The sequence below is a fragment of the Orcinus orca genome, chromosome 8 (genome assembly GCF_937001465.1).
Source record: "Orcinus orca chromosome 8, mOrcOrc1.1, whole genome shotgun sequence".
NCBI classification, from domain to species: domain Eukaryota; kingdom Metazoa; phylum Chordata; class Mammalia; order Artiodactyla; family Delphinidae; genus Orcinus; species Orcinus orca.
The window spans coordinates 69,113,852-69,129,205 of NC_064566.1; the positions used below are offsets into that span (position 1 = coordinate 69,113,852).

General features: G+C 35.7%; 1 protein-coding gene across 6 annotated transcripts in view; it reads left to right on the forward strand.

Annotated features, from left to right (window-relative positions):
• The window catches only part of DEUP1 (deuterosome assembly protein 1), a 103,860-nt gene that overhangs the window by 38,001 nt on the left and 50,505 nt on the right, over window positions 1-15,354 (forward strand). For 5 of the 6 annotated variants that reach the window (XM_033431926.2, XM_033431927.2, XM_049713647.1 and 2 more), the window contains 4 exons: window positions 1,742-1,876; window positions 6,337-6,450; window positions 8,454-8,696; window positions 14,612-14,757. In XM_033431926.2, coding sequence (XP_033287817.1) covers window positions 1,742-1,876; window positions 6,337-6,450; window positions 8,454-8,696; window positions 14,612-14,757 — 638 coding nt within the window. The remainder of the gene's footprint in view (window positions 1-1,741; window positions 1,877-6,336; window positions 6,451-8,453; window positions 8,697-14,611; window positions 14,758-15,354) is intronic. The other variant, XM_049713648.1, reaches the window with a different exon arrangement.

Sequence of the window (15,354 nt, forward strand, 5' to 3'; positions counted from 1 at the left end):
AGATACCCCTTCACACCTGCTAATAGCTAACCAAATGATAGATAACAGCAAATGTTGGTGAGGATATGGAGAAATTGGAACCCTATACATTACCACTGGAAATGAAAAATGGTGCAGCCACTTTGGAAAACTGTTTGGCAGTTCCTTAAAAAGTTAAACTTAGAGTTTCCATGTGACCCAGCTATTCTACTCCTAGGTATATACCCAAGATAAATTAAAATATATATCCACACAAAAACTTGTACACAGATGTTCATAGTAGCATTTTTCCATAATATCCAAAAAGTGGAAACAATCCAAGTGTCCATCAATTGATGAATGGATAAACAAAATGTGGTGTATCCATGCAATGAAATATTACTCAGCCATTAAAAGGAATGAAATATTGATACATGCTACAACATGGATGAACCTTGAAAACATTATGCTAAGTGAAAGAAACCAGACACAAAAGACTACATGTTGTATGACTCCATTAATATGAAATGATCAGAATAGGCAAATCTATAGAAACAGAAAGTAGATTAGTTGTTGCCAGGCCTTGGGGAAGGAGGAAATGTGTAGTCCCTGTTAATAGATATAGGGTTTCTAATGGAGGTGATGAAAATATTCTGAAATTAGATAGTGTGATAGTTATACAACTATGAATATACTAGAAACCAATGAAGTATATACTCTAAAGGGTGAATTTTATAGTAGGTGAATTATATATCAATTTTAAAAACAATGTGAGAAGGAAAAAGGAAGTAGCAATGACTACATTACTGTCAGATAAAGTAGACACAATTGTTCACAGCTTTACTTATAATAGTCAAAAACTGGGAGCAACCAAAAACGTCTCAATACGTGAATGGTCAAACAAACTGTGGTTACATCCATACCATGGAATAATACTGAGCAATAAAAAGGAATGAACTATTGATACACTCATGCACATATTGTACTGACATCAATTTCCTGGATTTGATACTGTACTATATAGTTCAATAAGGTGTAAATATTTGGGGAAACTGGATGAAGAGGACCCAGAACCTCTCTGTAATATCTTTGCAACTTCCTCTGAATCTATACTTATTTCAAGATAAAAAATAAAAACAAAAAAACTTGTTAAGTTATTTAGAAATTTCCTATCAACAGATGTTGATAGACCATGACACTTATAATCAATTACTTGAAGGTAGAAGCAAGAAAAAAAATAATACAGAGTCTAAGTTAGAACAAGAATTACTGGTAAGAAAAAGATCATATCAAGCTTGATATTTAATTTTACTTAAACTTATATCAACATGAATAAGTGTATGTTGTTTGTATCTTTTAAATTAAGTCCTCAGTTTTCTTAAATGGAGTATAAGTTGGTTATTTTATAGATTGAGTTACTGAGATTAAAATCGTCAACACAAGATGTCACTAAATAAAAATAAGAAAAAAACTTGGTTGTTTTAAATTTTGAGCCTTGCTACATATGGTTAAGACAAAACTGAACAAAACATTTTATCAAGTGAATCGCTGTTTAACTGTGCAGTTAATGAAGTTCCAAATTTACATGAAAGCTGAATTGTGTTCAGCTTCAATAATTTAGTTTTAATAACTAGTTCTATCTTCACTAATTGGAACATTTAAGCTTTACTGCATTTCCTAATCGTGACTTAAATTTTGAAAGAGGTACACAAGAAAAGAACTATCGTGAAATCGAGTTAGAAATAACCAATAGTAAAATGTTATCGTTCTGTATTATTTACAGTTCTCCAAACTAACTAATAGCTTTGAAAAACTGAGATTACACCAGATGAAACAAAATAATTTTCGACAAAAAGAAGTACTACACGTCAAAGAAGAAATACCCTTTGAACTGAGCAATTTGAACCAGAAATTAGAGGTGAGCTATATTTTCTTAGTTTCTCCCTGTGTATTGAGATTGGTTTTTGTTGTTGCTGTTGAGGGCTATTTGTCTCTAGTGTACACAATGACATGTACCGCTGTGGTAACAAACTCCATTAGAAATCAACTTCTCATTGAATATATTTTCTTAGTGCACCTTCCCTTCAGGCACTTAGTGAATTAAAACATCACTTCGATTTATACATCTTTTATGTGTATCAGCATTTTTGGAGAGCAAAAAAAAAAGTTCAAAGGAACTGCAGATGTTGAGTGAAATTGAAGGACATCCCTGGGGTCACTTAAAGCGAGTGTCTAGTAAATCTTTTAATGGCTGTTTAACTATTAGGTACTTAAATCCCAAAGAAGCCTCATAGCAGTTTTCAGAACAGAGCTTGTAGTTTCAGGATCTTTTCTTTGAAGAGGTAGTGCCACTCCAATATAGCTACCCCATGTTACCCGGAACTTCTAAAATCTCAGTCCCTATAAAGGTTTACTATGGCATAGATACACTTATTTTAATGCCCTTAACTTTCCAACCTTGGAAAAAATAAACCAGCTCTTTTTCTTCCCTGTGCCCTTGAGCATTCCTGCTACTGGTCACATAACAGCAAATAGATTCTAGTATGAATCCCTGTTCTCTAACCTTAGCTAAATTCCCAGTGCTGCTCAATCATTGTTTTTTAATTGACCTCAAGTTGACCCCTATCATGTTATCCCAGTCATTTTTTTTTTCACTGTTCTCAAGCCCTAAACCCCAGCTTCTCCCACCGTCAGCCAATGATTTCAGTTTCTTCTACTTTGTTAATAGGTAATGGTTCTGTACTTCCCAATCACCCAGGTAGAAACCTCTTAGGAATCTTTGATCTGTTCCTTTCTCTTACTCTCATATTCCAGCCCAGATTTGCCCCTTTCCTTTGTCTAATGCCTCTTATCTCTGTCTTTCTCCTATCTAATTGTCCTTGCCCTGTTTCATACTTCTTCATCTTTATCATGACTCTTCTTGAGTCCTTCTCAAACTTTTCCTCCAAAATATTTTTAAGAGCAGGAAAAAAAAAAATCTGGAATCACAGTCCTAAAACCAGCCTATTGCAAGAACTTTGTTGGAAGTCTTTGGTTTTAGTTTTTAAATTCCTGCAAATTTTATATTGTACTGAATAATAAATGTACCTTCTTTTAAATACAAAATTACTACCACTGAGTAAGGTTGACCCTCTAGGAAAATGCACTGTGTATAACTCCCTGGCTCTTGCAATGGTGTAACTCGACTGGCTTCTGAAATATTCTGGTCTCACAGAAGATGCCCAAAGATTGCGACATAATATACACGAGCTTTCACTGAAAATGCAGTTAAGTCACTGATGTTCCATTTGATTGACTTCTCATGGGGATTAGTGGGAGAATTACATTCATATAAATTGTTTGGACAAAGAAAAAGCCTTAAATTAAGTACTTTGTGTGTATACATTTTACATTTAGGGAGCTAAATATTTATATAAAATGTATCTCATGAAATTATAGTGGAAATTAGTAGCAAAGTATGACTTGATATGTTTGTACTTATACAATCATTTTTAAGCACACTATGTAGATACAGTTTAATCTACTTTATTACAGAAATGCTTCATGTGCCAGTTTTTGCTTAGAACCATCTGAAAACTTAATGTGTAGGAGATTACAGTTTTCACCAATAAATGGGGGCTAAAAATATAAGTGACATTGTGGTTATGGAAGAAAAAAATATATGTGTGTGTATGTGTGTTTAGATGCACACTCAAGCATTTGGGGGTAAAAATACATGAAGTCTGGAAGTTGCCTTAAAATACTCCAACAAGAATGGGTGGAGCGATAGATGAAATATAGATGGACTGAGTTGACAGTAGTTAAGCTGGGTGAAGGGTATATGGGAGTTTGTTTTACTCTCTACTTTTATGTAAGTATGGACATTTTCATACTAAAAAGTTAAAACTATCTTGCAAGTGGAGGTTTGTAGAGTCCCTGACATACAGTAATCACTAAAGAAATGGTCATTCTGCCTCTCAAGATTTAGTAGAGGGATTAAAAACTATATATAATAATATAGCTTCTGCTAGAAACTTTGATTTTAATGCCTCTGATCCACTCTCAAACTTAAAGACCCAGAAAAGGTTTCTAGCTGTGGAAAACGTACTCTAGAGGTTTAAGCAAGTGTACAGAGCCTCTGGAACTGGAGCCTGGGCTGACACCTCCAGTCTCTACAAAATCCTCATAAAGCTTTTCTCTGTCTTTGCACGGCCCCATGACTGCTGGAGATATTGTGCTTACTTGTTTGCTGATCTTGAAACCAATACATCTGTAAGACCGAGGAAGCCAGGACAGTTATAAGGACCAGCCTATATGTTTGTGACACACATTTTTAGCCTTGTTTGGCCTCATTCTTGGCCTCATTTCTACCTGTTGTAGAATTTGTAAGGAAGTGAGGCTGATGTTCCTGCCTCCTCCTAAAGCATGCTGGGAAATATTTATTGTCAAGATTGAGATTGTTGGGTGTTAAGTATTAATATCATTGAAAGATATGAACTGTGCAAGTCAACCTTGCCCACATTTTGGCTTCTGACTCCAAATACTCCTTTCTAAATTAAACAGCAATTTTTTAATCCACGTTGTACTGATTTGAAGTGTACCTAGTTTTGTAAATTTGTCACTATTTCTGAAGACCCTGTTTTCATGTACCTAATTTTAAATTGTCAAATGTCAGAATCAAAATCAATAACTTTAAATGAACTGTCTCCATTTATCTTAATAAATATGGTCTATTTATCAGGGTATTATTATATATTTAAAACAGGGTCTATCTATATTTCTCCATTTTTCTTACCACCACACAATTTCAGGTCACCTTTAATTACTATAAAAGCCTCCCAATTTATAGCCTTCTTTCACTGATTATTTTGGGACTTTTGGATTTATAAAATGAAGATTTCCCCAAATATTCTTTAAAATCATTTCTCTATAGAAAATATGAAATGCCATATTCTCATTTTAAGCAAGTTGTAGCTTTCATTCTCTAAATTAGTATATTTATTTTCCAGCTAGCCAATCCAGTCATTTCAACCATCTTCAAAACATCGCCAATCTCTCTAGCCAAATGAACTCTTTTCTAATTGACATATTATTGGGGATGGCTAAGATAATCATGGCATCATCTGCATGGCTTTTATGTGGCACTATTACTGTACTAATAATTTACAATTATTTACATGTACATTTCCCTACTTTATTTTATATATAAATTGATTTTTTCTTTCGAAAATTTGTTTCTTTTAATCATGAAATATTTCCAAATTCTCCTCTCTCCACAGTACCTGCTGGACACTAATACTACTAATACTACAATTAATACTACTGAGCTGATAATTGGAAACATCAATGCATTCATGCCATGTATCTACATTCAGTAATATATCGCTATGGACTAAGTAGCTATAGAGTTTGTTTCCAACCACATTGTTTTCTTTGCAAAATTTAGTGAGAAATGTTTACATTTTTGGAAATATTAATACCATGCTTTTGTTTGTGCATCCCTGTACGTGGTGCCTGGCACTTTGTCATGCACTGTGAGCAATACAAAAGTAATGAAATACATAGTCCTTACCCTTAAGTTGCTTACAGCCTGGACAGAAAGATGAGATATGATGGCCAGCCCTAGGCAAAATTGAGAAGCAGTGAAGTTTTCTCTGGGATTCCCAAAGCCACATTCTTTCCTCTTATAAATCTGTGAACAGATAACCAGGCTCCATGAAGACACTACTTGAGCAAAACGGTGAAGAACTGAGAGCATGCTGTATCAAGTAGTTCTACCACTTCTTCCCCAGCTTAGCCCAGTTGGTACTGCCTAAAGGAGGCCTGAGATGGTTGTTCTGTCTGTTCTCAAGAATGGGTCAATCTTGGCTTCACCTGGGATAACAGTTTTGAAAGCCACAGGGTACAAAGTCACTAAATCAGTCCAAGCCCCACCCCCTCAAAAACAAGAGAGCAGGTTTGGTGACTGAGTGTAAAGAATGAAAGAAGGGAAAAAAACTTCTGGTGTCAGCTCAGGAAATAGAAAGGAAGTACTGGTTGATGCAAAAAATTGTTTGAAACTCCGCTATTTGTTATCAGTATTTGTTATAAAAATTTGTTTATATTTTTAACAAACAAAAATCCTTATTTTTAAAAAGATGCAGCAAAGGAACTATACTCCAATAAAAATTAAAAATAAAATAGCGGATTCAATTCCATACTTTCCTAGCAAAAATTAGAAGATATATCTATTACTAAATCCAAGATGAGTGATTTGATACTTTTTTGTTTTCCTAATGGGGAAAGAATGGATTTACTTTTTTTCTCAGAAGAAAGATGTACAAATGAAAGAAGCCCTGTTCATTGTGCTTTAAAATGAATAATTTTTTCAATTTATATTTCTCTCTCCACTTTTTAAAGGAATTTAGAGCAAAGTCAAGAGAATGGGACAAGCAGGAGATACTATATCAGACTCATCTGGTTTCTTTAGATGCTCAACAAAAAGTATTATCTGAGAAGTGTAATCCATTTCAGGTACCTTATCTAATACTATCCTCTAAATCAGAATAAATTAGAAGTTAAATACTATTACTCTCTTTACCATTCAACATGTAATCCTTCTACAGATACAAATGCCAACTAAGGGAAAATAACCAGGGTAGGTCCAACACTGGGTAGAGTTACAAGTGCATGAAATATCTGTAATGGTGACTTTAGTCTGTATGTCTCAGAAGGTGGTGCTATTGAAAGTCTCCATTGTTATTATGTCATTAAATAACATGTTTTTGCATGCCTATGAGCAAGTCATTTAGAAAGTCTTAAGATTGCTTGATCCTGGCACTCTAGAACCTTACAGCCTAGACACAGATAATACATGTACAGGTTTACAGATAATTAATGACAAGTGAATGAAAAGGATACAAATCCTTTTGGAGGTCGAAGGAGTACGAGAAAAATTTGGACTGACATAGTCAGGAAACATCCTCCAGCAGGGGTGGGACTAGGCCTGGGCCTAGAAGAATGGCTATATTTTGAGACAAGAGAGAATGTATTCCAGGTGGTGGAAATAACATGAGCAAAGTCACTGAGGCAAGAGAGAATAAGGCAAATTCAGGGAATGGAAAGTGGGCCAATTGGCTGGAAGTCCATGTGGGAGGTGAAGGGGCAGTAGGCGGGAGGGAAGGCTGGCGAGTCGGATATTAGATTGTAATAAGCCTTAAAGGCTTACCTAAGGAATTTTGAATTTTTATTAAAGCTGGTAAGAAACATTTTTGTTTGATATATACTTACTTTTCATTCTTTCTTTAAGTTACTTGAATTATATGTTATACATGTTCCCTGAATTCAACAATACAAAATAATGTGATGTAAAACTGATAGCCTCATCCTCTATTTCATTCTTATCCATTTAATATAAACACTGTTAACAATTAGGTGTTTATCTTCACATACATTTTCTTTTGTTTGTACAAATATGTAAATATATGCTTGTGTGGAAATTGTATATTTTTCTTTTTTAAATTTTGCTTTTTTACTTAATAAGCCATGAATAGCCTTTTGAGTCACTACTTAATTAAAATATTTCAAAGTATATAGTGTATATATATCATATATACCATAGTATATCGCAGATGTACCATAATTCTTTCAATCATTTCCTTATTAACTAACACTCAGGTTGTTTCCAGTTTTCTGCTATTACAGTAGTGTAACAAATACCCTTGTATGTACATCTTTAAATACGAATACTTTCGTTTTGTTAAATAAAAATCCTAGAAATGATTGCTGAGCCAAAGGGTGTGTTCATTCAAAATTTTAATAAATATTAGCAAATTCCTTTCTTAAAAATGATAGTAATTTATAATTCATGAACAGGCAACAAGACTACCCCTACTCTCACCAGCATGGACTATCTGTCTTTTGATTTTTACTAACTTGATGGACTAATAGTAACCTTGACTTCATTTGCTTTACGTTTCTCTGATTACTTGTAAGGTTGAGCATCTCTTCTTGTGTTTCTCAGCCTTTTTCATTTCCTCTTCTGTGAATTGCCTGTGCATAAACTTTGCCCACTTTTCTTTTGTGTTGTTTGTCTTTTTCTTATTGATGTATAGAAGTTTTTGTACATCAGAAATTACCCTTGTTATACATGTTGACAACTTCTTTGTACAATCCAGTTTTTTTTTATTTTGTTTATTTTTTGTCATAGAGACATTTTCAGCTATTATGTAATTGAATCCATGCTTTTTTTCATATCTTCTATATTTTCTTTTTTGCTGAATAAGAATTCCCTAGCAAAAGCCATCTACTCTACTCTGCATCTTTGCTCTGAGTTTATACAGATATATTTTCTCTTTATGCCACCTGAAATTGAGGTTTTAGAATAAACACAAGACTGAATTATGAAGGACAAAGCTTCATTATCTAATAATATATTTAAAGATGTTTTTACTAATTCTTTTCTATCATTCTTGAACTTTATGTAAGCTTAAATACGATATTCTTCACTTAACTGACACAATTTTCATATTTCTCAGAAACAGGCGCAAAGTTACCAAACCCCACTAAATAGTAAAAAACAGGGCATAGAAGAAGACAGCAGCTCTGAAATTCCTTGGATATGCGAACCAGATACCAGTTGTGAAACCAATGAAAGAGATGAGTTCATTATTGAAAAATTAAAATCAGCTGTGAGTGAAATGGCGCTAAGCAGGAATAAGTTACAAGATGAAAATCAGAAGCTCTTACAAGAACTGAAAATGTACCAAAGACAGTGCCAGGTAAGGATTTATTTGTTTTTCAACTGTTATAGCCCATGAGTTGTACAAATGATGACTCAACAGGCATGTGGATTAGAAAGCTAATTTTTTATTGCATATGTAAATTCAGCTCATATTTCCTCTTACTAAGTAACTCTTACTTGATGAGTAAATTCAGTATTCCCGTGGGTACTTTTCCCCACTAGGTGCACTCGGGTTCTGCAGCGACGTGATAATAAATATCACCAGTGCCGTAGAACAGTGGTCTCTCACAGACCTCTCTTCCTAAAAACCATGGCCCTTTAGCCACACCACACCCTCTGCCCCCAGTGTTCATTCTCTCTGACACTGTGCCTCTTTGCCTCTCAGGAGTCCTGGGCTGGAGACCCAGGAAATGATTAAGGGTTTGACAATCTAATCACCTCCCTGAGAGGCATGAGGGTCACTCCCTGTGATTTATCGCCATTAACCTTATCATAATCGTTTACCAAATAGGAGGTAACTCCACCTTGGTAGATGTGATGGATGGTTTTTCCAAGGATTAATTTTTTTCTTAACTCAAAAATGTTTTTTTTGTCTCTCTCTTGGAACCGCTAAGAAGGTTATGCAGCATTCATCAAAATTGATCATTACCAATTTCTCGACTAAATATGTATCTCTTATTCATGGCTCTCCCAGTTATTTGAGACATTCTGTGGTTTTCTCTCCCATTCTAGGTCTTATCTCCCACCAGCAAACATTCAGCCTCTTTCTACTGATTCCTCTGTGTCAGTTGGCCCATTTCTTAGTCCCACTCTATTCCCTCCTCAGGCTGAGGTCACCTTTCCAGGTCACTGCCTGAGCAGACTCCCACTTCTCTAAGATATTCCACCTCAGGCTCTTCTTCCCAGGGTCACTTCTTAGTGTTGGGCCGACTTCTCCTTCCCTCCTTCTGCCACATTGTATGTGGGATTACATGTGGGATTCATCCTTTCACTTCTTTCTCTGCCAGCATCTATCTTCTGTGTTCCCCTGTCCCCACGTTGGCAAGGGGACAGAGCACAGGCTCCCGGCTTCTCCTATCCTGTGGCATTTCTACGAGAAGTACAGCTTCCCACCCCAAACTCCAGCTTTGTTTGGGGAGGGGGTGTTATTCCAATACAAATGAGAAAGCAGATGTACACAAACCAGGCTAAACCACAAATGCTAAACACTGAGAAAGTCATACATCTTCTAGAAACAGAAAAGTTATTGATGATGTTTTCTCTGGATTCACTAGAATGTAAGTGAGACGAGCCCCTCCTCTTCTGCTCTAGAGCTTGTCCAGGTGCTTTCTAGTGTTTAGCTCGCCATCAGCCCACCAGTCCTGGTGGAGCTGGGTTTGCGTGACTGCTAGTTCTGACAGGCTCCCCTTCCTCCCAGGGGCTGCTTCCCCTTCATCCCCCTGGACAGGGGCCACGGGTCACACCTCTGGCCCTGATTTAAAGACGACTTAAATTTACAGTTTGCAGCTGTTTTTATACTGCTAGAGGCTGCACCAGGATCACAAGGGTTCACTTGCAGGAAAAAAAAGCAAATTATTCTGGAGTATGTTTCACACAAAAAAAATATATTATAGTTCTAATGAAAAGATTTTTGAGAAGTAATTTGCTTCAAAAACTTCAAGGTGTCTAAAAGCTAAGATTTCTACTTCCAGGAAAACACTAATTAATTTTGATGCAACTAGAAAAAAATGCTGAAAATGATGCTTTTGTTTGGTCTTTTCCCTGTTTTACTTCCAAATTTTACTTACGTTTCATTCTTTTGCTTTAGAATAAGTATCAATTATTTACTGCTTGATAGCTGATTGAGGGTTCAAACTCACTGCTTCTCTCAAACCATTAAGCAAATTTCTAACTAAACAGATGGGCCTCAAACTAGTTTTACAAAATTTATATTTTACCAAATGGGAATAATTAGAAGTGAATAATCACTGTAACCAGTGCATGTATTTAGAAAGAAGTTTCTCTTCTCTTTTTGCAAAACTGTCATATGATGGTGTTCCACGTCTTGCACATGAATTTAAAAAGACAACCATTTCAGTCTGAATTACTGTCACTTATTGTATATAAAATTCTCTCTAGTTTACAACACACTTTAATGCCAGCTGCATCTGAATTTTCACACGAATCACACCTTCTCACTTGTCTTTCCACAACCTTGAAATGTGTCAGCATAGCTATTAATTCCATGGAATATGTTTATTTACTGTGCTGCATTACTCACATTTTGAAAGTGTACAATATTTCCCATTGGCAGTTAATGACAGAAATAAATTGTTCTGCATTTTTTCTAGTATCTATGCCAAAAAAATGGACCTTTTTTGTTTGCTTGTTAATGTGTCATTAAGGTACTAGAGCAGCACTGTCCAATAGAAATATAATGCAAACCACAAATGTAATTTAAACTTTTCTAGTAGCCACATTAAAAGAAGTAATACAAAATGGGTGAAATTAATAGATAATTGTAATAAACTTTATGTAACACAGCATATATCCAAAGAGTTATCATTTCAACATATAATCAATGTAAAAAATTATTAATGAGATATTTTACATTTCTTTTCATACTAAGTCTTCAAAATCTGGTGTGTATGTTACACTTACACATCTCAATTTGGATGTTTAGTATTCACCGGAAATTCCCAAACTGTATTAAGATTTCATAAAATTTACAGTTAAAAAAGTAGAGATTTACATACCCAAGTTGTTCCAAGCAAACTTGAAAGTGTTCCAGTAACTGAATCAAGTACCAAAGAATCATTTTTCCTGAATATTTGCATCCACACTGACAAATAATTGATTTGACTTTTATACAAAAGCATGCTAATGTTAAATCACCTAATCTAAGTTAAATCACCAATTCTTGTGTCAACTCAGTATTATTAACATTGAATTCAAAGAGATATTACACAAGTCAAAAAACAACTCAATTTATCAATATCAACAAAGCTTATTTTTTTGCACTTTCTAATCAATTTTACATAACGCTGTCAATTATAATTAAAAACTTTCACATATTCCTTCATGTTAGAAAAACCTGTCAAATCATTATTATTGTAAAAGTTTCAATTCTAACATAAATTCTTCTACCTGTGCAGCTAGATCACAAAGAAGCTTTTTTTTCCCTTAATGATATCTCCAAATGTCACTCTTTTTTTTTTTTGCGGGACGCGGGCCTCTCACTGTTGTGGCCTCTCCCATTGCGGAGCACAGGCTCCGGACGCGCAGGCTCAGCGGCCATAGCTCACGGGCCCAGCCGCTCCGTGGCATGTGGGATCCTCCCGGACCGGGGCACGAACCTGTGTCCCCTGCATCGGCAGGCGGACTCCCAATCACTGCGCCACCAGGGAAGCCCCAAATGTCTCTCTTTTAGGTATTATTTTCTAATGACAGTACACAAATAGACTCCATTATTATCACATTTTGCAGAATTCCATGGTGACACTACATTTCATTGTCCTGGAGTTAGAGCCCTTTTGTACCCCACCCCTTCCCCAAGTGAAGGCAGGCCCACTCTTCTACATGCAGGTTCATGTTAGATTGCTCCCTGGTAGTAAATCTACAATGCAGGGAGCCGGGAGAGTGCCTTCCTCAATTGGGTAAAGTAATCGATGAAATTCACATCAAGTTAATTTGTCTTTCTATTTGCTAATCTATTGTTTCATATTTCTTTTGTTTATTTTGGAATTTTAACCTCATCTGAAAAATCCCCACTATTTGAGACAAGGACTTTATCCAAACAAGTCTGTTAGGTCACCTATTTGAATATATTTTCATTCTTATTTCCCAATCAGCCAGGAATTTCTGGGGCTAAAGTATTGCAGCTAGGTCTTTTACTGAGCCCAGGTCTCTAGGTCTCCTGGAAAATAATACATTATATTTAAGACTTTGGTAAAAAAAAAAGAAAGTTTATCTGGGAACCCATATGTCCTATACTGTCTACATGATTATAATTCTAAGCTGTGAATTTTTGCATAAGAATTAATGAATAAGAAAATGTATGTCCACGTAAAAGCTTATACATGAATTTCATAACAGCATTATTCATAATAGCTAAAAAAAAAGGAAATACCCAAACGTTCATCAATTGATGAATAAAGTGGTATATCTATACAATTAAATATTATTAATAAAAAGGAATGAAGTACTGATACATGCTACAACATGGATGAACCTTGGAAGCATTATGCCCAGAGAAAGAAACCAATCACAAAAGGCCACATGTCATATGATTCCATTTGTATGAGTTGTACAGAATAGGTAATTCCATAGAGACACAACATACGGTAGTGGTTGCCAGGGGTTGGAAGGAAGGGAAAATGAGGAGTGGTTGCTAATGGGTATGTGGTTTATTTTAGGAGTGATGAAACTGTTCTGGAATTAGATAGTGGTGACGCTTGCACAACTTTGTGAATATTCTCAAATCCACCGAACTCTACACTTTAAGTGGGTGCATTTTATGGTATATGGATTATATTTGAATGAATCTATTATTGATATATAAAGCATTATTGAACAAATGATTTTTTGAAAATATCAACAGTGTTTTTTTACAGCCTTTATTAGCAGTGCCCTCAGAACAACACCCCCCCCCAACTTTACCGATAAGCTACAGGTCTGCTTTACTTATTTTGCACGAAACAATTATTTTTGCGTCTTGAATGTTCTAACTGAACTAGTAGACAAAAGATCTGGATTTTTCCATTCCAGAATCTGCAACTTATGAGCTATGTAACTTTGGACCAAGTCTGGCCCTCAATTTCCTCATCTATAAAAATGGCGATGGATTCGATGACTTGGGTCATCAAATATATTAATATGTATTTAATATTAATTACATTAATAAATATTCATTTCTCTGTGTAATTGAGTGGAGGAGACCTGTTGATATGAAAGGACTCTTCCATTCCTCTCTCCCAGAGAACAGCCAAGTTCTGCTGGAGAAAATCACTCAACAGGTCATGGGCACAAACCTCAAATGAGTATCAACATTGCCAGGAGTCCTACTGTGTTGCTCCAAACAACTAACTCTCCCATGCCCATTGAAGGCCATCTCAAACCTTCTCCACTCTCAAAAACCCCTCCCCTACCCCCACCTCCACCTCTCCTTCCACTGACCTGACATTGCCTTTTTCCTTCACAAGGAAAATAAAAGCCAACAGGTAGCCCCTCTCCTAGCTCCCCATTTCCAAATGCATATACGTGTCTCCATTCCATCTTCCTTCCTTCTTTCCTACTGCAGGAGCAGAGGGACTCTTTTGCTTTAGGCAGTTCTTTCACTTGTGCTTTGGGACCCACCCCACCTGCCTTCTCAGGAACCTGACACTGTTAGTATTACCCCTTCTCTCTCCCAACTAGATCCTTCCCAACAGCTTCTAAACTTGCTCAAGTCCCTGCTATTAGCCAAATAAAACACTGGGCTCACAGGATTGCTGGTATTTCTAGTTACCAGCTGAAGTAGGGCTACTATTGGGCAATAGTGGAACCGTAAACCATGGTTTATAATTCACTTTGTTGGCCAGCTTTGAAATTAGATTTTTCTTGGCTATTATCTTATTTAAATTAGGAATTATTTGCATTCATTCAAATTTTATGCATTGATATTTTATTCATACTTTTATATTTCCCTCTTTCATACAGTATGGCCATATTTGGATGCTTCTTTGTCTTTATCACTAGACTGTAAGCTCATGAGGACAGATCCTGTGTCTGTATCCTCAGTGCTGAGCATAGAGTAAGAGCTCAGTAAATATTTGTTGAATAAATGAATGAAATTCTGTAAGACAGAGATAGCAAAGGATTATATATCAGTTCATTTGAAATTAGGCTGCTTCATAGATGTTAAATATTTTTAAAAGTATTATACATCATGATATCCAAATGTGAGGACTGAAATTTTTTGATGTTTTTATTTAGGCCATGGCAGCAGGACTCTCAGAGGTGAAAAGTGAGTTACAATCACGTGATGATCTCTTGAGAATTATAGAAATGGAACGATTGCAGTTGTACAGAGAATTATTAAAACTAGGAGAGTGCCAAAGTGCTCCAGAAAATAAAAAAAGGTATATTTTTATATTCAGCAGCCTGAGAAAAACTATTCAAAACATCATGTTTGAATATTTTTAAGAGTTTTATATTTGAAACTAGAATTAAAAGTCAGTTTTCTATTAACATGCTGTTAATTATTAGGTAATATTAGATATTAAAAATAAAGTTAATGGGGGCTTCCCTGGTGGCGCAGTGGTTGAGAGTCCGCCTGTCGATGCAGGGGACACAGGTTCGTGCCCTGGTCCGGGAAGATCCCACATGCCGCGGAGCGGCTGGGCCTGTGAGCCATGGCCGCTGAGCCTGCGCGTCCGGAGCCTGTGCTCTGCAACGGGAGAGGCCACAACAGTGAGAGGCCCGAGTACAGCAAAAAAAAAAAAAAGTTAGTGATTATTTATCTTCAAAATCAGTATCTTTACTCACCTAGAAAATTATATCATGCTCTGATATGTGGATATTTATGTGTCATAATGAAGTCAGAGACTTTCTTAGAACTTTATTCTTCAGAATATCGTAAAAACAATAGTATAGAGCTGGTATTTAATTATCAGTGTTGGTAAATAAGATTTATTCCATATTTTTCAAATATTTTTATTTTGTTGGCCTTAAACCTG